At 47.0% G+C, this 27,038-nt stretch overlaps 1 protein-coding gene across 16 annotated transcripts in view; it reads right to left on the bottom strand.

The window, feature by feature from the left end:
- Positions 1-27,038, bottom strand: part of ATSPO11-1 (Spo11/DNA topoisomerase VI, subunit A protein) — a 72,185-nt gene that overhangs the window by 26,224 nt on the left and 18,923 nt on the right. For all 16 annotated transcript variants that reach the window (XR_015185858.1, XR_015185859.1, XR_015185857.1 and 13 more), the window contains one exon: positions 2,900-2,973. Coding sequence is in view for 12 of the 16 variants with exons in the window: in XM_086495661.1 (XP_086351787.1) it covers positions 2,900-2,973 (74 nt within the window). In the remaining 4 variants the exon portion in view is untranslated. The remainder of the gene's footprint in view (positions 1-2,899; positions 2,974-27,038) is intronic.

Raw genomic sequence — 27,038 nt, 5'->3', positions numbered from 1 at the left:
GGTGGCTGTGCTCATGAAGGTACCCATAGAATATGCTACAGTCAATAGGTACAAGGATTTTCCAAGAAAAGTGTTGATGAGGTGATCGGTCTACCTTGTGATGAAGATGAAGTGGACCCATGTTCGAGCTTGGCAGAGACAGATGGTGATGAAGCTAAACAAAGTGGGTATGCCCACTCCTACAAGGAGGAGGAGTCTGTTGATGCTATGCTCTAGGATGAAATGGTATGGGATGAGATTCCTTCTTTTTTGTCTAAAAATATGGCAGTAGAGCATGTATTAGAAAAATTGATTCATGAAGATGACATACAAGAGGAGTTAGTGGAGCCGTATGGCTCTACTTTCTTGGATGGTCCTGAAAAGAAGGTGCTTGAGACTGCTACAGGTAAGGAAGAGAAGATGAAGCTGATGCAAGTAGAGAAGCCTTTGATCGAAGAGCAGGTGTTGCCGATTGTGCCAAGTGAAGAGCCACACGCTATGGCTATGGAAAAGCTTATAAAAGTGGTATGTGCTTCACAGGTGATGAGTATGCTTGTGGATACAGCTATGCAGTGGGCTATTCAACAGGTACAGGAGTTCTTGGAGGAGATTTCCATTTTCTATGGTTGGGAAGGTATGCTAGATAGGTTCGAGGCGGGTGACGATATGGATGATTCATCTATTGAACAAGATGGTGAGCATGATCGTGCTCAATTTGAAGTGGACAGGATGCTTGTGGATGCATGGAGCGGTGAAGGAGTGATGTGTGCATTCTATATGCACCATTGGTTATGTGCATGGGTGCAATTCTACAGGAGGCTTCTCCAAATGAATGGTTGCACTCAGGGTTATGTCTTTGCTCCAAGTGGAGGCTTTGCTATGATCCAGGGGGTTGGGCAACCCACTTGAGGATTGACGACAATAAGCAAGAATAAGACTATATATATGGTTTTTATATTCGCACAGTGTTCTCTAGATGTGAGAGTTTGTAGCTGAATAAAGGCTTCTTTTGGTTGCACATAAATGTTGTTCGACGGGTTGGGCAATGATGGTGCAATTAAAGTGTGTTGACCCCAACAGAGGACGCAAACAGTGGTGTGTATGCTGCAGACATGGGTAATAAAGCAAATACGAAGGTCCATTACAAGCAGGGAGACCCAGGAAGTATATGTTCTATGTGGTTATGAAGGCCTAAGTGTAGAGATTTCATGCTTGAAGAAAAGGTTTTTACATGTGAAAAGGCTCTTAGGACATGCAAGGCAACTTCGGTAGAAGAAGACATGTGGTCAATGGTAAAAAGGAAAGTGTGTGAGAGACTTCACACCTCTGCATGAGTGAGGCAGAAGAAGACATGCAAGGCAACTTGGGTAGAAGAAGACATGTGGTCAGTGGTAAAAAGGAAAGTGTGTGAGAGACTTCACACCTCTGCATGAGTGAGGCCAAAAAAGTCTTAGTCTGTAAAATTTTTGCAAAACTGGTTTTTTGTAAAAACGGGCCACGTGAGACAAGGAAAGCATCGTTTTGAGCATTTTTGCATCTCACGCATATAGGAAAATTCTGCACCGATTAGGAGATATTTAAGTTTTCGTACTCTGCTGTATTAGGGGGGCTGTAAACAGAGATAAGAGAAGGAGAGAGCTTTGGTTGCTGTATGCTCCCCCATAGCCCATCAATTGAAGAAGAAGCAAGCTCTAGTTGTGTTGCTTTTGGTGTTGTTCCCTCTCCCCTTTCTTATTCTGCTTTGTTGCGCGGTGTTTCCGGGTGTGTGTAGACAGGTGTGCCCCCCCGATGGTGTGATGTGCAGAGAGAGAGAGAGAGAGAGAGAGAGAGAGAGAGAGAGAGAGAGAGAGAGAGATATGATGATGTGATTATATGCAAGGAATTGATGTGTTTATGGGTGTGAGGTAGATTGCGGTCCGCACGAGTGTGTACGCATTGATTTGGGTGTACTTGCAAGTTCGTTTGAGAAAAATATGTGTGTGTATGATTCTGTGTGGATAGGGGTGCAGCGGAATCCCTGGGCTATAGAGAGGCAAACATTGTGTGCGCTGGGTGTGTTCCCCCTTTCCAACATGTTTGGGGACGAGGAACGGGGGACGGGGCTCAAATGGATTTTTAGTGTAAAAAAGAGGGTGGGACGACAAGTGGGGACGGGAAGCCCAAAAATGGGCGTCCCTTGTGACTATGGCTCAAAATAAATCCTGGAAAGTAGCTTCTTAAAATAGCTTAAAAAAGCCTAAAAAATGTGTACAACATTTTATAGGCACTACGCCTATATCAGTACCTACAAGCAGGCAAGTAGCGCCAACAAAGAAGGGCAGGATAGTGTGTTCTATTCAGCTGAATGAGAAATATTCATGCATGGCACATTGTCGCACAAGTCAAAAAGTCAACATGTAGTACCAAGAAAACCTAGACATGTAGAAGGTGCTCTGCCACTACTATAATCTCAAGAAACCTGGGCTCTCCCACACCGCAATCTGCCAATCCCATCCAATATTATGTGCATTGCTACACAAACCCAGTAGGGTCCAAATGCGTGCGTGATATATGGCCAACACATACTCATGTCTTATCTCTGTTGAGTTTAGTATATACCACCCACCTATGCATGCCCCTTGATGCATAGTTGAAAACCATCGTTTGCCAACAAGGTTTGATTTGTGGAAAGCCATAGTCAAGAACTTTTTGATCTTTGTTTACAGATCACATTACAATAAAACAAGCTTGCTTGTATATTACTTGACAATTTTTTCTGAAAATAGTAGCCACATAATAACCTTATATTTAATTTTTAACTCGCAGAAATTATGACCTGTCTCATTCATACATCATTCATAATGCACCTATTGATAACAAAAATTCAAACAGAAAAGAAATAATTTAGTACAAATATAAGTTTATCGTCAAGGAAACATACCACATTCAAAGAGCCACGATTGCAATTAAAGTGGATGCATATATCATTAATTGCTTGATCTATCATTTTTACATCTGTTTCAAAAATTACCGTTAAAACATGAATAAAGAGAATTTTAAACAATGCTATTGATGCAACAAGGTCAGAAGAGAGTATTAAACCTATCTTCCTCAAACTTTGTGCAACAATGGTTGGTACATGTGATTTTGTGAGTGCATGCGTTTGGAGGAAAGGGGGGGGGGGGGGGGGGGGGGGGGGGGGGGGGGGGGGGGGGGGGTATACCGTGTGTGTGTGTGGCACAATGTGTATGGTGTGTGTGAAATGAAATGATATATTAACGTCTTCAAAAGGCCAAAATGACCTATGAGACCATCAGATACAAAGTGGTGAATCTAATACCTCATGACTCTATCTAGGGGTCCAAAACCCTCCCTGAATAAGCAATGGAAGCGCCCTCGTATCTCATAATACACAGTGCAGTGGCATATGTAGATTAGCTCTGTCTCTGGCTCTCTACCGCATAGTTGACATATCCTAGACTCCGGCGGTATCCCTCTAAATCTACCCGTCTCAGTCTCCAGCTGGTGTGAGGATGTGCGAATCTGACCAATAGCACATCGCAGACCATGAGACAGATGAGTGTCCATGTAGCTCGAACGAGTCACAAACCCATCTCCCGAAAGTTGGAGAAGGTGCTCTTTGTAAAAAGCCATCTTCGTGCCCAACTCCTGCATCGGCTCTACCCATGTCCTCCTGGTGTCCAACTGTATTAGATCCTGCTGAATGAGTCTAATGATCTCCGTCCGTGTGACTGGCAGGGAGGGTGCATCTAGGGAATACTGAAAAGGAGGCAATCTATCCATGCTGAGACCATGCCTCTGAAACCATGAAGTCATCTGCGCATACCAACATGATGCATCTCCTTGCATCGCTAACTGTCTAGAAGACTCAAGAGCCAATCTAGTATATCTGCCTCTATGTGTATCCCATAGACTGTGCATAAAGGACACTGATCTAGTAAGAGCCTCAATCTCAATAGGAGGGGCGGCTACCTCCACTCGAATAATCGCATGTGGTACGGAGGCCTTGGCTCTAATCATCCGGGATATCATAAATACCAAGGGTCTCTCCATGTTCCTCCAACTGTCATGATTCACAGATGGTCCCCAAACTTGGACCCCATAAAGCATAGCTAAAGCAACCAAAGTATCAAAGATCCATAGCTTTGTTCGTGGTTCTTGAAACTGAACCTGCGAACACATTCTCTCTAGCCCTCCCAATGCAACATAGGCTCTGGACAGTCTAGTCTCTGCTGCTCTCCTCAGTGTAAACCTCGGTCCCGTGAATACCACCCCCAGATATGTATATTCATTTGTGTACTCCACAATGTCCTGACCATATACGAGTGTAGGTGCCGATCTCTTGACCCACTGTGGTGTGGTGTTAAACACCATAACCTTGGTTTTACCAAGGTTCACAGACAGTCCACTATCCTCTGCAAAGTTGTGCAATGCATCTAACTGTCTCTGCATGCCCTCTGGCGACTCTGATATCAACACAATATCATCAGCATATAATAATAAAGGAATCCATGTCCCTGCTGGCTGAGCGCCTCTGTCACCCTCTCTGTCAATGTAGTCAGAGACCTCATCTACATACATACCAAAAAGTGTAGGGGACAAAGGACACCCCTGCTTCACTCCAATAGTGGAATGAACAATGTCAGAAATCCCCTCAAGAGTGCGTACCTGGCCAGTCACTGAGCCGTATAAAGCCATGATCCCCCATATGATCTCTGTGGGTACTCCCAACTTCAGTATCCTGTGCATCAATCTGGCCCTCGGCACTGTGTCAAATGCTTTGCGGAAGTCCACAAAGCAACAATACATCCGTCTCCCATGTGCCCGACCCTCCTCAATAATGGCTCTGAGTGTCAGAATATGGTCCAAAGTGGAGAAACCCCTCCTGAATCCAGCTTGTCCTGCTGCTCGTATGCCCTCATTTTCTGCCCATTTACTCAGTTGTTGTTCAAGAATGGATGCATACAACCGTGCCAATGTGTGCCCTATCATAATAGTACGGTAGTTCCCTGGCACAGTGGGGTCCCTTGCCTTGAAGAGAGGTACAATAGTAGATAATCTCCAGGACTCGGGTAGTCCCTCACACATGACACGGTTAAACAACCGCGCAAGAACCTCTGACAGTAAATCTCTAGCATGTATCAAGTGCTCTGCCACCAAACCATCATGATCATATGCTCTCCTAGTCCTCATCCTGTCAATGGCGTTCTTCACCATCTCAGTGGTAAAGAAGGTACTAGTGGCTGGACATGGTTCTAGAGGGTCTGGTAATGGTGGTTGCCCAGGTACTGTATATAATGATGCTGCATACTGACCCCAAATCTCGGGAGAGGTAATCACTGGAGGAGGTGAGTGCTCATGGAAGAGACGCCAGGCCTCACCTGAATCTCGACTCAAAAAGAGCTGATACAAATCACATTCCATCTGGGCTAAAAAGGCCCGCTTCTTCCGTCGCACTAAGCGCCGAAGGGCAATCCGAGACTGTCTATATGTAATGACTCCAAGTATAAGCTCGCTCTGAATCTGAACTCTCATCTCTCTACATTCCTCGTCATACCAACTATTCTGAGGCATGTTCCCAGAATGTCTTCTCTGATCTGGTTGAGTGTGTGGGTATGCCTCTGTTGCAGCCCCATGCAAGATCTCCGTCAATAAAGTGGTGATCTCTTCCACTGTATATACAGGCTCGGCTGCCCACATGCGTCTGTAAATTTCTTCCACATAAACTGAATCCGTCTCTGGTGTAAAAGTATACCGTGTGTGTGCAATCCTCCGTGGTGTCTGAGAGGCACTATACTGGAAAGAGACTGAAAAAGTCAGGAGAGCATGGTCCACTGCTACTCCAACAGGCCTAAGACCCACACTGAGATCCTTAATATTAGAGATGAAGCTCGGTGAAGTCATGACATAGTCCACCGTACTGGCCCCATGTCTGTGTGGAAAGCATGTGAATCCCCCAGACGAAGGAAAAATCTCTAGACCATTAAGTATGGCCAAACCATGCGTAGTCGTCATCTCCATGAGGTATCTCCCATACTCTGTGTGCTCTCTATCCTGTGAGTGTCTATCAAGTCCCATCTCCGATATATCCATCTCTCTAAGCATCTCCTCCGAGGTATCATAAAATACCGTTTGGGAGTTGGCCGTCCTAAGCATCTCCTCCGAGGTATCATAAAATACCGTTTGGGAGTTGGCCGTCCTGGCATTAAGGTCTCCCAAGAGAATGATATCTCCATCTCTAGAGAACTCCCATATGTCATCATCAAGTATAGAGAAAGGGGATTGCCCTCTAGGTGAGGTATAGATTGATGTGCTAGGGGGAAAGTAACATATAGCAATGTATAAGAATCTGCCTGTCTCAGCTCTCAGTCTCACCCACATGTATCTCGCCTGGTCATCTCTCCGGACAATCTGTAATAGCGGCTGCAACTCCTCCTTGAATAAGACTGCTACCCCTCCTGAACCTCGACTCCCATGCTGGGATCTAGCGTCTGGCCGACAAGCTGTCTCCCATAAATAACCAGTCACATTTGGCATCGACTGTCCAGATTTTTGATGTGTCTCTTGAGTAAAAGACAATGTCTCTATCTCTGAAGCTATCCTCAAAGGCACCCACATCCAGCCTATATAATCCATTACAATTCCATACCGCCTTCCGGAGTGTGGTCCCATATGTCTCGCACCGTCATGCTGTGCGTTTTTCCAAAACCACTACTTTCCCTCCTCTATAAAAGGCAATTTTTCCCTTCTCCCTTGCTGCCTTGATCTCTGGCATCAACTCTTGCATATGTGCTATTTGTGCTAAAGTAAGGTCATCCCCCATAAATATTCCAGTTTTCTTAAGTGCTGGTCTCTTCTTCAGGAATTCCTTCCTTGTTTCCAAAGTCGGGAAACGCAAAATAAGTGCTTTCTCTTTGACGTTTCCCTTCTCATCCACTCCCTTCTTTCCTACTCTCCAAGCACCTGTGTGCATAGGTTCCGGGATGCCCATGCGCTGCAAGAGTTCCTTCACTTCGTCTTCTACATTCTCGATGTCTTTGATACCAGTAATACGCACATGGAGGGCTCTAGTCCTCCTCTTCTGTTCCTCCTCAATGGTCATATTGATGATGGTAGAAGTCTGTGCGGCTTCTGGCATCCAAGCCTTCCCTTTCTTTGCACCTTCAATCCATTTTTCTGCTTCGTCAACTTTATCCTGTGTTTTAGAAAGGCGCTCCGCCCATGAGGAAGCCTCTTTCGAGTTTAGTTCTTCCCCTTCGCGCAGAGTTTTCACCTGCTTCTTAATATCTTCGAGCTCCTTTAACATCGAGGGCTGATTTCCCCCTTCCGTTTTAGGCATAATTTGGCACGCTGCAAGTACCCCTTTAAGCTCTTCAATCACTGCATCTTTTTCCTTCATGCACTTTTCCACATTGGTTTTCCAAGATTCAAAGCTTGCAATTGCCTCATCCAACTTTTTCTGCATAATACATTCCATTACATTCACTTCTGCCCGCATTAGAGCCTGCATCTCCCCTTTCACAGATAGATACATCTCATCATGCTTACCAAGCATCACTTTATCGAATTATTTCCTCATATCTGCATACATAGAATTCTTGTAACTCTCTGCGTTTGCGTACATCTCTTTCCTGATGTCATCTCTCATAAAGCTGAGCTCAGATTTAATCATCACTTGAACCCTCTCCATCATTAAATCATCTTGGATTCTGATGGTTTTCCCTGCCCGTAATGAGCTTGGCGAGAGTATGCTATCTCTGTTCCTCCGCTTGAATGTCATTTTCATTTTTTGTGGGGTGGTGAAGCCACTTGCATCACCATCCTCGACTGGTTGGTCCATCCGAGAGAGAAGAACAAAGCGAGCACTGAGTCAAGGCCCTCACCAGCGGAGGTCTGGCCTCCGCCCTGGTTGGCCTTGCCCTCGTCACCAAGTCCTCGCCCTCGTCCTGGCTGACTTGACTGCTCTCGTCCTCGCCCTGGCACTGGTCTCGTCTGGTCGCCCTTGGCTCTTCTAGCCCTCTCCCTTGGTAGGCAGCTAGCTCTCGCCCTTGGCACAGCTCGCCCTCGTCCTTCAGAGGTTAGGGCCCTCGTCCTCGCCCTTGGCAAGCTGCTCGCCCTCTTGACACAGGACCAGCAACTCGACCAGGTCCACCTACTTGCCCTCGACCAGGTCCAACAGCTCGCCCCTCGCCTTCGACCAGCAGCTCGCCCTCGTCCCTCGTCCAACAAAGAGAGAGAGCTCGTCCCTCGTCCTTCGTCCAGCAAGTTGGCAGCGCGAGAGGGTTTGACTCAGCCTGCTCGCCTTCGCCTCAGTCTCCTCCCCTCAGCCTTCTCGTCCTCGTCAGCCTGCTCGTCCTCGTCAGCCTGCTCGCTACAGAATGCTCGCCTTCCTTAGGCTACTCGCCCTCGTCAGACTGCTCGCCACAGTCTGCTCGCCTTAGGCTGCTCGCCACAGACTGCTCGCCTCAGGTTGCTCGCCCTGGTCCAGCTGCTCGCCCTCGTCCAGCTGCTCGCCTCAGGTTGCTCACCCTGGTCCAGCTGCTCGCCCTCGTCCAGCTGCTCGCTGTGCAGGGGGCAATCATTCCATGCAGCATGAAATGTAATATTAACGTCTTCAAAAGGCCAAAATGACCTATGAGACCAAAAGGTTACGTGTGATGAATCTAATACCAGGTCTGGGTACAAAAAGTACAAAGAACTGAAAAGAAAATAGTGGGTAGGGATGGGGTGAAAGCTGATACAAAGGGAAGACAAAGGGTGAGCTGATACAAAGGGAAGACAAAGGGTGAGAGAGAAATGAAATGAAATGAAATGATATATTAACGTCTACAAGAGGCCAAAATGACCTATGAGACCAACTGATTACAATGATGAGTCTAGTACCAAGTCTGGGTACAAACAAGAAAACTACAAACAAAGAACTGATAGGAGTGCTACCGACTCCTATGGGTGGCTGGTAGGCTGAGCAATGGTATCACCATAAAGGTACAAAGTGGGGATAAGTGTCACCATGATACAATATAGCAGTAGCATGAAGCCTATCCCGATCGACATTCTAGGTGTCGTGCTAGAATCCTGTGGATCCTCTGCTGCAATCTCCGCCGGTGCTGCGTGGCTCCCCTCCTCAGTCGCGGTCGTCTCGATCTCCCTAACTCTGTAGCTCGATCAATGAGAGTACCGCTGATGTGTGTATGGGTGGGAACCGAGCTCTTTGGTGGTGGTGTCCCCTCTGACTCTGTGGTACTCAGACTGAAGAAATCTGAGATGCGTCTCTGGGACTGTCTCTGTCTTTGCCCATTCAATAGAGCGTCTCTATGTCTCTGAATCTCAAGTAGGAATAATCCGAGACATCTTTGATCCTGATATCTCATGACTCTGTCTAACGAGTCAAAACCATCTCTGAATAGACAATGAAAGCGTCCCCGTATCTCATAGTAGACTGTGCAGCGACATATGTAGTGAAACTCTGTCTCTGGCTCTGCATGGCATAACTGACATATCCTATTGTCTGCTGGTATGCCTCTGAATCTACCTGTCTCAATCCCAAGCTGGTGTGAAGATGTGCGAATCTGGCCAATAGCACATCGTAACCTATGAGATAGATGTGTGTCCATGTAACTGGGCCGTGTGACAAATCCGTCTGTCGTGAGTTGAAGAAGATGTTCTCTATAGAAAACCCTCTTCGTACCCAACTCCCGTGATGGTTCTATCCATGTCCTCTTGCTATCAAGCTGGATAAGATCCTGCCGAATGAGTCTAGTAGTCTCCATCCGTGTAAGAGCCAAGGATGGTGCATCAAGAGAATACTGGAAAGGGGGCAGCCTGTCCATGCTGAAACCATGCCTCTGAAACCATGAGCTCATCTGTGCATACCAACATGATGTATCTCCCTGTAATGCCAGCTGTCTGGATGACTCGAGAGCAAGCCTGGCATACCTGTCCCTGGTGGTGTCCCATAAGCTGTGTACAAATGATACTGATCTGGTGAGTGCCTCAACCTCCATAGGTGGGGCAGCCAGCTCCGCTCGTATGATGTCATGTGGGACTGAGGCCTTGGCTCTAATCAGCCTAGAAATCATAGATATCAGGGGTCTCTCCATATTAGTCCATCCAGCACTGTCAATAGACGGTCCCCAAACCTGAACCGCGTAGTGCATAACTGAAGCGACCAAAGTATCGAAAAGCCAGAGCTTTGTTCGAGGTTCCTGGAACTGAACTTGCGAACAAATCCTCTCTAAACCACCTAGGGCTGCATAGGCACGAGTCAATCTAGTGTCTGCTGCCACTTTCAGTGTGAACCTCGGTCCACTAAAGACCACCCCAAGATATGTGTATGCATCAGTGTACTCCATACTGTCCTGTCCATATGTGAAAGTAGGTGCTGATCTCCTAACCCACTGTGGCGTGGTATTAAATACCATGACCTTGGTTTTACCAAGGTTGACAGACAATCCACTATCCTCTGCAAAACTATGCAATGCGTCCAAATGTCTCTGCATACCCTCTGGCGATTCTGATATCAACACGATATCGTCAGCATACAATAAAAGAGGGATCCATGTCCCTGCAAGCTGAGCACCTCTATCTCCTCCTCTGTCAATATAATCAGAGACCCCATCAACATACATACCAAATAAAGTAGAGGACAGTGGGCATCCCTGTTTCACTCCGATGGTGGAGTGAACTATGTCGGATATCCCCTCTGATGTGCGTACATGACCCATCACTGAACTGTACAATGCCATGATCCCCCACATCAGCTCTGTGGGTACCCCCAATTCCATAAGCCGGTGCATCAATCTGGCCCTCGGCACTGTGTCAAAGGCTTTGCGAAAATCCACAAAGCTGTAGTATATCCGTCTACCATGTGCTCGACCCTCCTCAATGATAGCTCTGAGTGTAAAGACATGATCTAGTGTGGAGAAACCCCTTCTGAATCCAGCCTGCCCAGGTGCTCGTATGCCCATAATCTCTGCCCAACTGCTCAGCCTATGCTCGAGGATGGATGCATATAACCGTGCCAATGTGTGTCCTACCATGATAGTACGGTAATTCCCCGGCACTGTGGGGTCACCTGTCTTGAAGATAGGTACAATAGTAGATAATCTCCAAGACTCAGGGAGACCCTCACACATGACACGGTTGAATAGCCGTGCAAGCATCTCTGCCAACAAATCCCCAGCATGTATAATGTGCTCTACTACCAAACCCTCATGATCCTGTGCCCGTCTGGTCTTCATCCTGTCAATGGCCTCCTGTACCATCTCAGTGGTAAAGAAGGTGCTCGTAGCCGGACATGGCTGTGGTGGGTCTGGTAATGGTGGTTGTCCAGGTACAGTGTATAAAGATGTTGCATACTGCCCCCATATCTCTGTAGAAGTAATCACTGGTGGGGGAGACTTCTCATGGAATAGACGCCAAGCCTCTCCTGAATCTCTACTAAGGAAGAGCTGATATAAATCTTGCTCCATCTGGACCAAGAAAGCTCGCTTCTTCCGCCGCACTAGTCGTCGTGTAGCAATGCGAGACTGTCTATAGGTGATCACTCCCAATGTAAGGTCCCGCTGTATCTGAGCTCTCCTCTGTCGACATTCCTCATCATACCAGTTGTTCTGAGGCATGTGCCCAGAGCGACGTCTCTGCCCAGGCTGAGTGTGTGGATATGCCTCTGTCGCTGCCCCATGTAATGTCACTGTCAGCATAGATGTGATCTCCTCCACTGTGTATACTGGCTCTGATGTGCATAAAAGCCTACGTATCTCCTCTACATAGACTGAGTCAGTCTCTGGTGTAAAAGTATAGCGTGTATGTCCACCACCCCGTAAGGCCTGAGATGTATTGTACTCAAAGGAGACTGATAATGTTAAAAGTGCATGATCTACTGCTATCCCAACTGGCCTGGGCCCCACTGTGAAATCCTGAATGTGAGAGATAAAGCTCGGATGTGTCAGAACACAGTCTACAGTGCTGGACCCATGTCTATGTGGAAAACAAGTAAAACCTGTAGACAATGGGAAAGTCGTTAAGCCATTCAGTATGGCTAAACTGTGAGTAGTCGTAATCACCTCTCAGGTATCTCCCATACTCTGTATGCTCTCTGTCGTGTGAGCATCTCTCAAGTCCCAACTCCTCTGGCTCTAGCTCTCTAAGCATCTCCTCTGATGTGTCATAGAAGACTGTCTGTGAGCTGCCTGTACGGGCATTGAAATCCCCCAGGAGTATGATGTCTCCATCTTTGGAGAACTCCCAGATATCACCATCAAGTACAGAGTAAGGAGACTGTCCTCTGGGTGAAGCATATACTGAAGTGCTAGGAGGAAAATAGCATATGGCGATGTATAAGAAACGTCCAGTCTCTGCCCTCAGCCTCACCCACAAGTATCTGGCCTGATCATCTCTCCGAACTATGTGCAATAGTGGTTGGAGCTCCTTCTGAAAATGTACTGCTACACCTCCTGATCCTCTAGTCCCATGCGCAGTTCTGGTGCATGTCACACATGCTGTCTCACATCTGTAACTGTATGTGCGGCATCAACTGTCTGGAGCCTGATGAGTCTCTGAGTAGAAAACATGTCTCTGTCTCTGAAGCTATCCTCAAAGGCCCCCACATCAAGTCTATACGAACCATTACAGTTCCAAACTGCCATCCTGAGAGTGGTCCCATAGGTCTCGCACCGTCATGTAGAGCGGTGCTCTGTAATCACTACTCGTCCATTTCTGTAGAAAGCTAACTTCCCCTTCTCCCTTGTTGCTATAATCTCTGGCATGACCTCTCTCATATGCGCAAGCTGTGAGAGCGTAAGATCATCTCCTAAAAAGATACCTGTTTTCTTGAGGGTTGGCCTCTTCTTTAAAAAGTCTTTCTTTTCTTCCATGGAGGGAAAGCGCAAAATGAGAGCCCGTCCTTTTGAACTCTCCCCATTACCTTCACTCTTCTTGCCTACTCTCCAAGCTTGTGTGTGCGAGGGCTTCTCCACCCCCATCATGGACATGAGGCTCTTCACCTCTTGGTCCACCTTATCTGAATCTTTTAGGCCGGTCACTCTCACGTGTAGAGCGCGTACCCTTCTTCGTTGTTCCTCTTCTAGTGTTTTGTTGATGATGTCGGGTGTAGTCGGAATTTCCTTGCCCTTTCCCTTCTTGACAACTTCAATCCATTTTTCAGCCTCGTCCATTTTCTTTTGCGTTTTGGAGAGAACCTCCACCCATGAGGTCTTCATTTCTCCTTCCTCCTTTATTTCTTTGACTTGTGCTCGTATACTATTCAGCTCGTCAATCATTGATGGCTGAATTTCCCCATCTTCAAGGCGTCTTCCCTCTTTGGTTTCGTCGAGTTCCTCCCGAAGGGCTGAGATGCTACTTTTTAAAGCTTGAATTTCATCCCGGAACTCCTTGCGTTCTAGTTCCCTCGCCTGTTCCTCCCTCTTTTTCCATTCAAGAATTAAATTCTTCTCTTTCTTCCACTCATCCATGTGGGCTTTGCATTCTTTCAACTCCTTTTCAATGGCTGTCATCCTCTTGCTTGTGACCATGTAGTGCGCCGCCATTTGTCTTGCCTTATTTGTTTCACTTTCTGAGAGAGAGGACAAAGCAACCTATACGCACCGCATTATGCATACATATGTTTCCCCATTCAGCCTACATGGCATGTGTTTGCTTTCTGTATGTGTCAATTTGCAATTTCTGTGAGCTCTGCAGTTTCCAAATTCCTTGCAAATAAATCCCTGCAGGTCTGCGGGCTGAAAATCTACGGGCTCGCTGTCACAGCAGCCGATGGGCGGGCTGAAAATCTACGGGCGCGCTGTCACAGCAGCAAATGGGCGGGAGGTGGGGGGAGTTTGTGCGCGCTGTCACAGCAGCAGGTGGGCGGGGGGTGGGAGAAACTTGTGCGTGCTGTCACAGCAGCAAGTGGAGGGGGAGGATCCGCAGCGTGACAGAGTGAGAGAGAGAGAGAGAGAGAAGCAGCCAAGCCCAGGCAGGCTGAGGAACGACAGTGCTGCATGAAACTGGACGTCTGCGAGTTGACGCGAGCAGGGTGGGTGACTGTGGGCTGATGTGGGGCAGGGCGAGCAGCTGCAGGCTGAGGGCGGCTATGGGCTGAGGCGGGGTGGGGGTGCACGACAGCTGCACCTCAGGACAGAAGGGAGCTCTGCTCTATTGCAACCTGCACGTTTGTTCGACCTGCGCCCCCTGCAGGAACTGCGCGTCTATTACGAGTTGCATGACCTACGCGTTCTACATGCTCTGCGTGACCCAAGTTCCTACGTGACCTGCTCTCTGCACTTTCTCGTCCTCTGTACAGCAGTAAGACCTAGGTGCAGCAGTCAACGCTCAGCATGGTCTGCTCAGCTCTTGTCCCCGGCTAGTGCGTGCATGGTCATCATCAACATTGCCACAAAACTAGTGTACAACGTTTGGTCTACTAGAATACACAGTGTCAATTTGTACAAAATTGTGGAAGGTGCAGTGTTAGTTTGTTGATGTATGCCCGTTGTGGATTCATGTGCATGCTCTTGTGGAATCTGTACAGAGCTAGAGGTTACTAAATCCAAAATTTCTTCGCAGTGCATATTTCCCTAGGCGTTTGCTCATTGGGTAGGGTTTTGTTGCTATATGTTTGAATCTTGTGTGTGTTTAAGCGTCAGAAAGCCATGGGAAGTTTCTCAGAGGCCACTTCTGGGATCAAAAATCGGTTGTATGAGGACTTTGAGGAGGCTCGAAAAGCTTAGAATGGTCCGGCATCTATTCTCGAAGTGCGTATTCCTGTGTAGGAACTCATGGACCCGGTTGTGCACTATGCTATGAATGCAATCATCTTGTTTTTCCCGGGGAAAATGCCTACTGTGCAAGATGTTGGGCAATGGGTCAATTTTATTCTCAAACGCAAGGTTGTCCGTGGTGTTTACTTTGGTGTACATACATGATCTCTACATATTTTTGCGAGCATCATATAACACCCTGCTGTGTGCAGACTAGAGGTATGATTGACCTATCTGAAGAAGATTTTGAAATCTCTCAAAATTTGTAACACTGAAAAAGATTATTCTCAAATCGTTGTTAGAAGATTCGTACGATGGTAAGATAGCTGAGATGTAGGTCGGGAGGGCGACATGTTTGGGGTTGGGTAGGGACGAAATTGGCGAGGGTAGGGGCGAGGGGGTTACTGAGTAGATAGGGCAAGGGCAGGGTAGAGAGGGGCAAGGGGTTTACGGGGAGGGGCGAGGGCCTAGGTAGGTGCGAGGGGAGGTAGAGAGGGACGAGGGTAGGTGGTGAGGGGCGAGAGGAAGGGAGGCAGTGAGTAGGGACGAGGGGAGGTGGTGAGGGACGAGGGGAGGGTAGAGAGGGATGAGGGTGGGTAGGGGCGAGGGTGGGTAGAGAGGGGCGAGGGGTGAGGGTGGGTAGGGGCGAGGGCAGGGAGAGGGGGCAAGGGGGTGAGGGTGGGTAGGGGAGAGGTCAGGTTAGAGAGGGGCGAGGGGATTAAGTGGGTAGGGGAGAGGTCAGGTTAGAGAGGGGCGAGGGGATTAGGTGGGTAGGGGCGAGGATGGGTAGAGACTCGAGAGAGGCGAGGGGATTAGGTGGGTAGGGGCAAGGACACGTAGAGAGGGGCGAGGGGTTAGGTGGATAGGGGCAGGACAAGGGGTGGGTCAACCAAGTGCTAGAAAAGTTACAGTTAGCATAGTGGCTTTGCACCTTTCCTCATGCACAATCTACATAGATTGTTCAAGTCCAAGTCTTACCTAGAGCACACATGGCTTCATACCCTATTGAGAGTAGGAGTTACCATACATTACTATTGAGTATAACTATGGGAGTCAGCCTGCGGATACAATATCTTCATAGAGAATGATGAGTTCGTCTATGGACCACAAGGAGATAGTGGGATAGGATAGAACCTACGAGAGACATAGAGAGATGGTTTGTAAAAATGTGCCAATTAAACATGGGACGCAAGGGTTCACAAGGGGAGTAAGAACCAGAAACTAAATTACTCATTTGAGATGGAAACCGAAATTAGTGGAGGAAGAAAAAAACAGAGGGCTAGGTCCCAGGGCCTACTCTAAAAGAAGGGACAACAAGGCCAGAAGTGGGTAATGAAGTTTCAGGATGAAAAAGCTGCATGAAAAGGAGAGAAGTAACCAATTTTGATAGGATCTACAGCCCAGTGAAACGGAATAAAGATAGTGATTCAAATAACCAAATATCAGTATGGTTAAAGGAAGAACACACTTCGTAGAGTTGTACCGAGCTGAAATCAATGAAAGAACTCGTGGGACAAAAGATGGACACAATTATAAGGAAGAACACTATTTGTGGACAGTTGGTAAAAGATGAAGGGCAGGCAAAGAATATGAGGGAGACAATTAGTAGTTGGTAGGGAGCACAATGCTCTGGCGAAGTTCAGACTGAAATGAGGGAGTAGGTATGTTGCAGCTTGTACTAGTGGAGAGAGAATAGCTACTTATGGCTTACAATGAGGGGTAGAAGCATTTGATCCTGGAGCCATTCACCAATGGCAAGGGAACACCGTCCAGAGTTGCTAATTGTACCCGCTCCCTGTGGCAAAATTTCTTGTCCCTGTATGGTCCTTGCCAGACTGGGACCAACTTCTTGGCTATTTTATTATATCCAGCTTGATAGAGCAACACTAATGAACCTTCCATTACTTTAGGCTTGCAAAGATGACGATCATGCCATGCTTTGCGTTGAAGTTGCTCTGCTTGGAGAGCGTAGGAAGCTAATCTGCGGCTTTCTTCCATCGGGGAGATACAAGAGACAAAGGCCGAGTCCATACCCCAATTGGCACGCAGACTGCCTACTCGAGGGGACCTTGAATTGAATTCAAACATAGCTATGGCTTCTAAGCCGAAGGCTAGTTGAAATGGTGTGCGAGTGGTTGTGGCTTTGAAAGAAATGCGGTATGCCCAGAGGGTGCCGTGGATAGATTAAGCCCATGAAGCCGGATGGAGATGACATGCTTTCCATAGGAGGGCGATAAGAACCTTGTTCTTGCTCTCGGCCTGCCCATTGGCTCTAGAATAATAGGCGCAAGATTTACGATGAAAAAACTTGTAATTGGCCAGCAAAGTCGAAATCAGCTCATTGACAAAGTGATTGCCCCGATCACTGGTGATCTCCAAGGAAAAACCAAACCTGCACAATATATTTTCGCACAAAACTTGGCTACAGTATTGCCAATGCAATCAGTTATTGCCAATACCTTTGTCCACTTGGTTGCATAATCGATAGCCACAAGCAGATACTTCCGATTACCTCGTTGTGCAGCAAAATTGGACCCACAAAATCTAAACCCCATCTCTCAAAGGGTAACCATGCCATGGAGACCTGCAGAGGATGGTTGGACAACTTACTTGGTTTTGGTCCACAACGATGGCAAACATCACAAACTTTGACACGAGCAATTGCGTCCCTAAATACATAAGGCCACCAGAGACCACTCTGTAGAATTTTATGGGCAGTGATGTGACCAAGGTAATGGCCACCAGTGGGACCATTGTGGGCATCCTCAAGAATATGCTGAACTTCATGGAGGGAGACACACCGCCTCAAAACACCATCCGGTCCTAACTTGTAGAGCTGACCTCCAATCAAAGTGAATGGTCGAGACTTCAACAACAATCTTCTCTTCTGCAACGGAGATACATTCTCTTGGTACAGGCCAGTGGATAGAAAATGCAAGACATTGTTGTACCATTTAGGAGTGGTATCCACCTTAAAGAGACTGCTATCTAGAAAGTCATTCACAATCCCTGTGGCTTCTTCACTTGTTTGAATGCGAGAGAGATGGTCAGCCATGACGTGATGCTTGCCGGGACGGAGGACCACCTCGAAATCAAAATCCTGAAGTAGAAGTAAACACCGCCACACTCGACCTGCAACTTGCGGATTATTAAGCAGATAGTGTTGAGCATGGTGCTCAGTAATAATTGTGAAGTGGACCCCTAATAAATAGAGACAAAAAAATTTTAGAGCATACACAATAGCCAGACCTTCCCTTCTTATCGTGCTATAGTTGCGCTCTGCTTTAGTGAGCAGTCGACTTGCATAGTGAATGGGCCGATTCAAGTTGAACTTCTTGCTAGGTTGAGTCAGCAGAGCACCCACAGCCGTCTGACTGGCATCCGTATGCACATGAAAAGTGAGAGACCAATCAAGGACAACTAGAATAGGTGCTTCAGTTAGGCGTTTTTTGAGGTATGCAAATGCTTCAGCCTTGGGCTTTGACCATTGGAAGGGTACGGTAGCACTAGTCATGCATGTCAATGATTGAGCTACCTGTGCATACATACGGATGAACCTGCCATGATAGCATGTGTGGCCTACAAAGCTCTGAACACCTTTGGGATTGATGGGAGGAGGCAATCTCAAGATGGCTATTATCTTCTCTGGGTCAGGCGCTGAACCTCACCACATGGCCTAAAAGCGTAGCTTCAGTGACCAAAAAATGGCATTTTTTTGGATTGAGCTTTAGGCGTGCCTCTGTGCACCTGAGGAAGACAACAGAGAGTTGAGCGAGGTGTCCTCCAGATTCTCCACTGGGATGGAACATTGAGCGCCGGAGAAGGTTGAAAAATCGTCCATGAAGATGCGACCATGATCCATGAGCAGAGGATAGAAGATGAGATATAATGTGCGATTGAAAGATGCAGCATTTTTCAGCCCAAAAGACATTCGGGTGTAAATGGAAATACCCCATGGAGTCACAAAAGCAATTTAAATTTGATCACCACGATGGATGCCCAACTGATTGTAACCACTGAACCCATCCATGAAATACGTGCCTTACCACATCTTTGAGCACGCGTTCAGTGAAGGGTGTGGGAAAACCATCCGGGATTGACACCTTGTTTAGAGCGTGGTAGCCGATGCACACGCGGATTTTATTAGATTGCTTTAGGCGCTATGACCATGGGTGATAGCCACTTAGAGTGCTCCACGGGTGCAATGATCTCTGCTTCTTGCATTTTTTCCAGCTCCAGTTTGGCAGCTTCTGCATACTTAGGGTTGAGTTTGTAAGCTCGGCCTCTAACTGGCTTGCCCCCTTAACCAGAGGAATAGTATGGACACCCAATTCTGGTGGGATTCCTTCCAAATCTTTGTAAGACCAGGCAAAAACATCTTTAAAAGAGTGCATAAAAGAGACTACTTGATCGAGAAGAGCGGGGTGATCCCATAACCAAGCGGCTAGAGGATGGACTAAGGGTTGTCAGGGTCGCCCACGTTGACTTCTCTCACCGGGTCCGGAGGTGTAGCTGGCGAGGTGTAGCATTAGAAGATGAAGATTGTGCCGCCTCTTGGAGCTTCGAAACATCATGGGCTGGTGTCTGATCGATGCGAAAATCAACATAATCTTCCTGCAACCATCTTGGTGGAAGCTCCTTGAAGGGTAAGTCCTCAGACACCAAAGACAGCTTTTGCGTGGTTGGGGAGTCAGACGCAGAGGAGGCTAAGAGGAGAGGTGAGGCGTTGGTGAACTCCTGCAAAGGAAATTTCTTTCCCCTTCTATGGCGTGTTATAGGTTCATCAAGGCTGATGGCTTCCATCAAGGGGGCAACAAAAGTATGATCCTCAGTGTAACTGTCACACTTGCTTCTGGATGATGTGGCTCATTGGTCTCAACTAGAGGAGCAAGGGAAGAGAGTGTATCCTCAGGCAAAGATTGAATAGAGACCACATAGCATGGCATAGATGTGGTAGCCTCCAACCATTGCAGTAGGTCTTCATCGGACCCGTCACGTGGGGTAGGCTGCTCCAGGTCGGGGTTGGACTCCACTGACAAATTATGCCTCCTTCGAGTCGAATGGGTTTCATTGGGGCGCCTAGATTATGTATCCACATAGCGTAATTTCCCCAGTCATGAAGTGCTTTAGTGTGCCGCAACCATGAGCCACCACAAAATCAAGACTCAATGTGAAGTCCTGCACCTGCAATGGTACCTTGCCGACTATTCCAAGGGGGTAAACAGTTCTCTGATTGGCCAAAGTCACTGTGAATGGGGCGGGCCTCCACTGCAATAGGTCTTTGTCGGACCCGTCAGGTGGGATAGGCTGCTCCAAGTTGGGGTTGGACTAACAAAGAACTATGATGAACTGCTGGATCCATGCCTCCTTTGAGTCGAATGGGTTTCATTGGGGCGCCTAGATTATGAATCCACATAGCGTCATTTCCCCAGTCATGAAGTGCTTTAGTGTGCCGCAACCATGGTGTTGCTAATTGGACTATTTCTTATTTTTATTGATTAATTTCTTTTTATGACATTAGGATATTTTAATGTGTACACTAAGAACTGTTAAAAGATTGTAGCTACAGGAAATGCCATCAGGAACGGACAACTCTGATGTGTCATTTGATGGGTGACGGTAAACATCGCGAAGGAGTTTCCGTAAGTTTGGTGGAAAGGGCCGGGTTACGAGTGCCCCTGATGCGTCACACGATGGGTGACGGGTGCATCAGAAAGGGGGCATTCCGTAGGCTAAGGAGGAAATCCGAACTAAGTAAGAAAATACGCGTAAGAATGCAAGCACAAGAATAAAGATGGGTTCAATGAAGCTTTTTACGAAAAGCAAGAACAGTCGCGGGAAGGCAGATGCTTTCCCGCGAGGAGTCTGTGTCTGCATTGCATCTGTGCCGTGTCCTGCACCCGGGGACACCTGGAATGTTTCCGTGTAGCATTGTTTTCACTAACTGAGTGAGTTTTTAAAGTTTGAACAGGTTCACACTATATTTTATAAAGTGACCGATCACTTTTAAGTGACTGGCCCCTTTATTAATAAAATAAAGCAAGCAGGGCTCTTATAAAAAAAGCCAGCGCTAATAGCTATGCAGGGGGCTGAATTGCGATCTCTCTCTCTCCTCTTTCTAGAAAACGCGATTTTCTCTCTCCTCTCTCTAGAAAACGCAATTTTCTCTCTCCTCTCTCTAGGAGCGCCAAGTTCTTCTTTTGGACCCCTATTCTTGCCGGGTGTCGGACCCTATAAAAGGGTAGCCAGCGTTTCAGTTTGGAAAAAGCCGGAAGCAGCAGAAAGTGCAGCGCTGGGATTCTGGAGCAAAGCCTGGCGACAGAATTTGCGAGTGTTCGCGTGATGAGACTGAGTACGGAGGTCGATTCTCCGAGCAAGGAGCGATAGGTATAAGGTGTTGATACGCATTGAGAATTGTTGCTCTGTGTGGTTTGTTTTGCAAGAATCTCCCGTCTCACGGGAAGGCCCTTCACGGGAAGTACGGCTTTACGCCCAAGTCCCTTACGCGAAAGTACAGCTTCGCACCTAAGTCCCTTACGGGAAGGAACGGCCTTGTGCCCAAGCCCTTACGGGAAAGCACGACCTTCGGGTCTAAGATTACAGAACGGAGGGGTTTCCTCGGGTTCTCGTGCTTGTATAAGAATTCTCCCTGAATAAAAGAATACTCTTAACGGGGGGGGGGGGGGGGGCCAGCCCATCTTCTGGTCCCCAATACTATGTCGATCTTCTCCCTTCTCTCATGTTTTCAAAGAATTATAATTTTCAGATTTTCTAAGTGCTCGTGTACGCTCCCGTTTTGTGACAGTGGTATCAGAGCTCGGACTCCTCTCTTTCTTTGCAAAGAAGGACGATTCCGGGAAGAACGGGAAGAACCATGTCGAGCCAAGGGAGAAGCGTTGAAGAGGATCTTCAAAAAGTGCAAGCTCAGCTTGCGGAGTTGCAACAAATCTTACTGTTGCCAGACGTCCAAAAGCTTTTGGGCGGAATGAAGAAAACAGATGGAACTGATGCAGCCAAGCATCCAGACAACACTGTTGGCGTGAGACCACAAGAGGCAAGAGAAGAAGAACGTGCCGATGTGCACAAAGGATCTTCGGATCGGAATGAACGGCCTACTTCAAGGAAAGGCCACGAAAAAGCACTCTCTCTGCTAGACGAGAGCAAGGACATCTCTATCTCATCTCCATCTTACTCTCCTGATTATACTTCTACCTCTCGATCATCTCGTCAGAAGAAGGAAGCCGCTACTACTGCCACTACCCTACATCAACCTAAAGATAAGCTTCGATTCAAGAAGCAAGGTCGCAAGTCTCAACATCACATGAGAGTCTTCAAATCAGGTGACAAGGACATCAAGTTCGAAACCTACAACGGACGGAGAGACATCTCCAAAGCACTGTCCTTCATCAGACAGTTTGAAGTTGCTTTTACCAATGGGCACTTCACAGAAAGATCCAAATTACGCCATGTGGGGATGCACCTCAAGAAAACGGCAAGTAATTGGTGGTTAGCCAAGATTCTGGAAGGTTCTCAGGCCAAAACTTGGGAGAGCTTCAAATCTGAATTTTATGAACAATTTCTTCCACCTGACTTCGAGCAGGACATACGGAAGGAATGGGACTGGCTTGCCCATAAGGAACATGAAAGAGTAACGACTTATGTGGACAAGTATTGGTCGGTTCTTCTGAAGGTCACTCCCTTCATGAAGATTGCCGACAAGGAAAAGAAAAGAAAGTTCTAAGCGGGTCTCCAACCGCAGCTTCGAAAGAGTATGAAAGTGTATCCGCATGATACTCTTCAGAGGATGATGGAGTCAGCAATCATTGCTGAAGATTTGCACTCAACTGGGACGCCCAGAAGGATGGAGCATAGCACTTACCCTGCAAGACAAAGAGGGGTCTACGATGACCATGGGAGCCAAGGAAGAAAACGTCCTCCATCTAGAGACGATGATCATTCTAAGAAGCCAGAGGGCACTGGCAAGCGAACTAAGTATCTTTCTCCTACTCAACTTCAAACTTTCAGAGAGGAAGGAAGATGCTTCTACTATGGCGAGAAAGGACATATGAAACCGGATTGCCCGCTAAAGCAGCAACGGCAAGAACAAGCCTCTACGAGGCAAGAGAAAGCAAGGAAGGAACCCGCACCACCAAGCTCAAACTCAATTCCAGATGTTCAAGGAAACACAGAAACAGAGAAAGGGAAGCGTCAACTTCTGAAGGGCTGGGGGTCTTTGAACAACCAGCGAGTACTGATTCTTTATGATCCAGGATCCACGGATAACTTCATCTCCCTGGATACTGCGGAACGTTTGTGCCTCACACCGGCTCAGCTTGGCACACCGGTTACATCCGGATCGGCATTCGAGGGGTTGACAACCAATGCAACTCCCGTGCAAGGACAGCTCAATCTTCGGATTGGCGAGTACAAGGACCGCGAATCATTTTTTATGGCACCCATCGAGGGATGTGATATCATCTTGGGTATGCCATGGCACTTTCACATGACACCTATTCCCGATTATGTGGAAAAGACCCTCACTTTTGACCATGGGGGTAAGAAAATAAAGATTCAAGCTGATGCAGGAGATTGGCAGTTCCCAATTGTAAGCCATATCTCCATTAAGAAAGAAATGAAGAAGTGTGTTTCTGCTTACTTGATTTTTGCAAAGGATAAAACTAGTAGGGACTCTCTCTCTAGTCTGGAAATTAAGCGTCTTCAATTTATTGAAAAGTACAAGGATTGTTTCATGGAAACACTTCCTGATGAACTCCCTCCGGTACGCCCGGAAGATCACCGTATAGATCTCATACCGGGTAGCTCGCCTCCCAATCAACCCCCTTCTCGGATGAGTCTTGCTCAACAAGAGGAAATTCTGAAGCAAGTCAACGAGCTTCTAGAGAAAGGGTTAGTACGGCCCAGTGCTTCACCCTACTGCTCTCCAGTTCTACTGGTGCAGAAGAAAGATGGCACATTTCGAATGTGCATAGACTATCGGTCTTTAAACAAGATCACAATCAAGAATCGCTTTCCGATCCCTCGGATTGATGATATACTTGATAAGTTGCAGGGTGCAAGTGTCTTTAGTCGCATAGACTTAAAGAGTGGGTATCATCAGATACGGATCGCCCCTGAGGATGTCCATAAGACTGCTTTCCGCACAACCTTTGGACTATATGAATTTTTGGTAATGCCTTTCGGCTTGACCAATGCTCCTGCGACATTCAATCGCATGATGGACCGCATTTTCAGCCCGTATCGAGCTTTTACGGGATTATTCTTTGACGACATACTCATCTTCTCTAAGTCAGAAGAGGAACATCGGAAGCACTTGGACTTAGTGTTTCAAGAATTATGAAAGCATGAGTTGCATGTGAATGCAAAGAAGAGCGAGTTCTTTCTCTTTGAGATACACTATCTCGGCCATTTAGTCTCTCACAATCAAGTGAGTATGGATCCTGCCAGGATCCGAGTGGTAGAAGATTGGCCTATTCCCACTACGGTACATGATGTACGTAGCTTTCTGGGATTATGTTCATATTATCGAAGGTTTGTCCGAGGATTTGCTCATGTAGTAGGACCACTTCATGATTTGACAAAGAAGAAGATTCCTTTCAGATGGGGATCGAGACAACAAGGAGCTTTTATTCGGCTCAAGTACTTGCTAAGCCATGGACCTATTCTGATAGTGCCTGACTTAAGGAAACCATTTGAGGTTCACTGCGATGCTTCAGGCGATTGCATCAGAGTAGTGTTAAACCAAGAAGGCCATGCAGTGGCATATGAAAGCAGACGGCTTAAGGATGCAGAGTTGCATGCATCAATCTACGAAAAGGAACTCTCGACTGTGATTCACGCCTTATCCAACTGGAAGCACTATCTTCTAGGAGCGGATTTTGTGATCAAGACTGATCACCAGAGCTTGCGGTATTTTCTTACGCAAAGGAAACTATCTGACAAGCAGATGAGATGGGCAAACTTTTTGTCTATGTTTCACTTCCAGATCCTTCACACGGCTGGGAGTAAGAATGTAGTTGCGGACGCATTGTCTAGGCGGCCAAGGGTGAACGCTATCACTTCGGTGTATCACCAAGAATTAGAAGCACTACCGGATTTGCATCCGAATGATCCAAATTTCTCCACCATTTGGGGAAAGCTACATCGTGGAGAGAATGAGTTTCCCTATTCCATTCGGGACGGTTATCTCTACCACCATCAGGCCATATGTGTGGCGGAACCATTAAGAAAGAAGATCATGGATGAAGCACACGCTTCGCCTTATGCGGGTCATCGGGGTATTCTCCCTACAACCTTAGCAATGGAAAGATATTTCTTTTGGCCTAGCCTTAAAGTAGACATTGATAAGTATGTCAGGGAATGCTTGGTTTGCCAAAAAGTGAAGTATGATCGGCATAAGACGCCTGGGTTGCTACAACCTTTTCCTGTGCCTAACGAACCTTGGGAAAGTATTGCCATGGACTTCATCATGGACCTCCCTAGAACTCAAACTGGAAATGACGCGATCTGGACCATTGTGGACAGGTTTAGCAAGCAAGCACACTTTATACCAGTCAAGAAAACGATCAAAGCAGATCATATGGCTAGGGTCTTTCTAGCACAGATATTTAAGCATCATGGAATGCCTAAGACTATTGTGAGTGATCGAGATCCTCGCATGACAGGAAATTTTTGGCGTGCCTTGATGGATAATCTTGGTACGAAGCTGAATTTTTCATCTGCCTACCATCCTCAAACGGACGGGCAGAGTGAGATAGCCAATTCCACAGTATTGGATATGTTAAAAGATTATGTGTCAGACCGGCAATCTAACTGGGAGAAATATTTGCCTCTTGTCGAGTATGCGTATAACAATACCATACACTCATCGACGGGGAAAGCACCTTTTGAGATTCTCTATGGTAAGCCTTTGCTTCCACCGATCCTTTTAACTAAGGATAAGATCTTTGCAGCAGATGAATTTGTCCGGGATTTGGACACCGCCTACGAGCAAGTTAGGAGAGCTATTCTACGCTCTCAGGAAAAGCATAAGAAAGCTGCAGACAAGCACAGAAGGAATCTAGACTTAACAGTCGGACAGTTAGTCTTACTCAAGTTTGAGAAGGCAAGACTTAAGAAACAAGCGTCTCATAAGGGGAAAGTGGTAAAACTTTCTACCCGTTATTATGGGCCGTTTAAGATTACTGAGCGAGTGAATGATGTCGCTTTCCGATTAGAGCTACCGCCTAATTGGAGGATCCACAATGCTTTCCATGTCAGTTTACTCCGGCCGTATGGGGACCGCCTCCGAGTCAGCCAAGTGCTGAGGAACCTCTTGAGGTTGAGGAAACAGAAGAAATACTCCAACCGGAGCAGATTGTAAGTCATCAGGAGCGGCCCCTTAAGTCCGGAAAGATAACATGGAAGTATTTGGTTAAGTTCAAGAATTATTCGAACTTAGATGCTCAGTGGATGACTCAGGAGGAATTAGCAGTTTATCCCGAGATATTGGAGGTATATGTCCAAGCACTACAGTTGACCTAGTTGAGGTCAACTGTTTAGAAGCCAGAGGGATGTTGCTAATTGGACTATTTCTTATTTTTAATGATTTATTTCTTTTTATGAAATTAGGATATTTTAATGTGTACACTAAGAACTGTTAAAAGATTGTAGCTACAGGAAATGCCATCAGGAACGGACAACTCTGATGTGTCATTTGATGGGTGACGGTAAACATCGCGAAGGAGTTTTTGTAAGTTCGGTGGAAAGGGCCGGGTTACTAGTGCCCCTGATGCGTCACATGATGGGTGATGGGTGCATCAGAAAGGGGGCATTCCGTAGGCTAAGGAGGAAATCCGAACTGAGTAAGAAAATACGCGTAAGAACGCAAGCACAAGAATAAAGATGGGTTCAATGAAGCTTTTTACGAAAAGCAGGAACAGTCACGGGAAGGCAGATGCTTTCCCGCGAGGAGTCTGTGTCTGCATTGCATCTGTGCCGTGTCCTGCACCCAGGGACGCCTGGAATGTGTCAGTGTAGCATTGTTTTCACTAACTGAGTGAGTTTTTAAAGTTTGAACAGGTTCACACTTTATTTTATAAAGTGACCGGTCACTTTTAAGTGACCGGCCCCTTTATTAATAAAAAAAAGCAAGCAGGGCTCTTATAAAAAAAAGCCAGCGCTAATAGCTATGCAGGGGGCTGAATTGCGATCTCTCTCTCTCCTCTTTCTAGAAAATGCGATTTTCTCTCTCCTCTCTCTAGAAAACGCAATTTTCTCTCTCCTCTCTCTAGGAGCGCCAAG

This window comes from Adiantum capillus-veneris, chromosome 22 (assembly GCF_014529385.1).
Source record: "Adiantum capillus-veneris isolate H3 chromosome 22, ASM1452938v2, whole genome shotgun sequence".
NCBI lineage: Eukaryota > Viridiplantae > Streptophyta > Polypodiopsida > Polypodiales > Pteridaceae > Adiantum > Adiantum capillus-veneris.
This window is presented reverse-complemented; position numbering and strand designations above follow the sequence as displayed.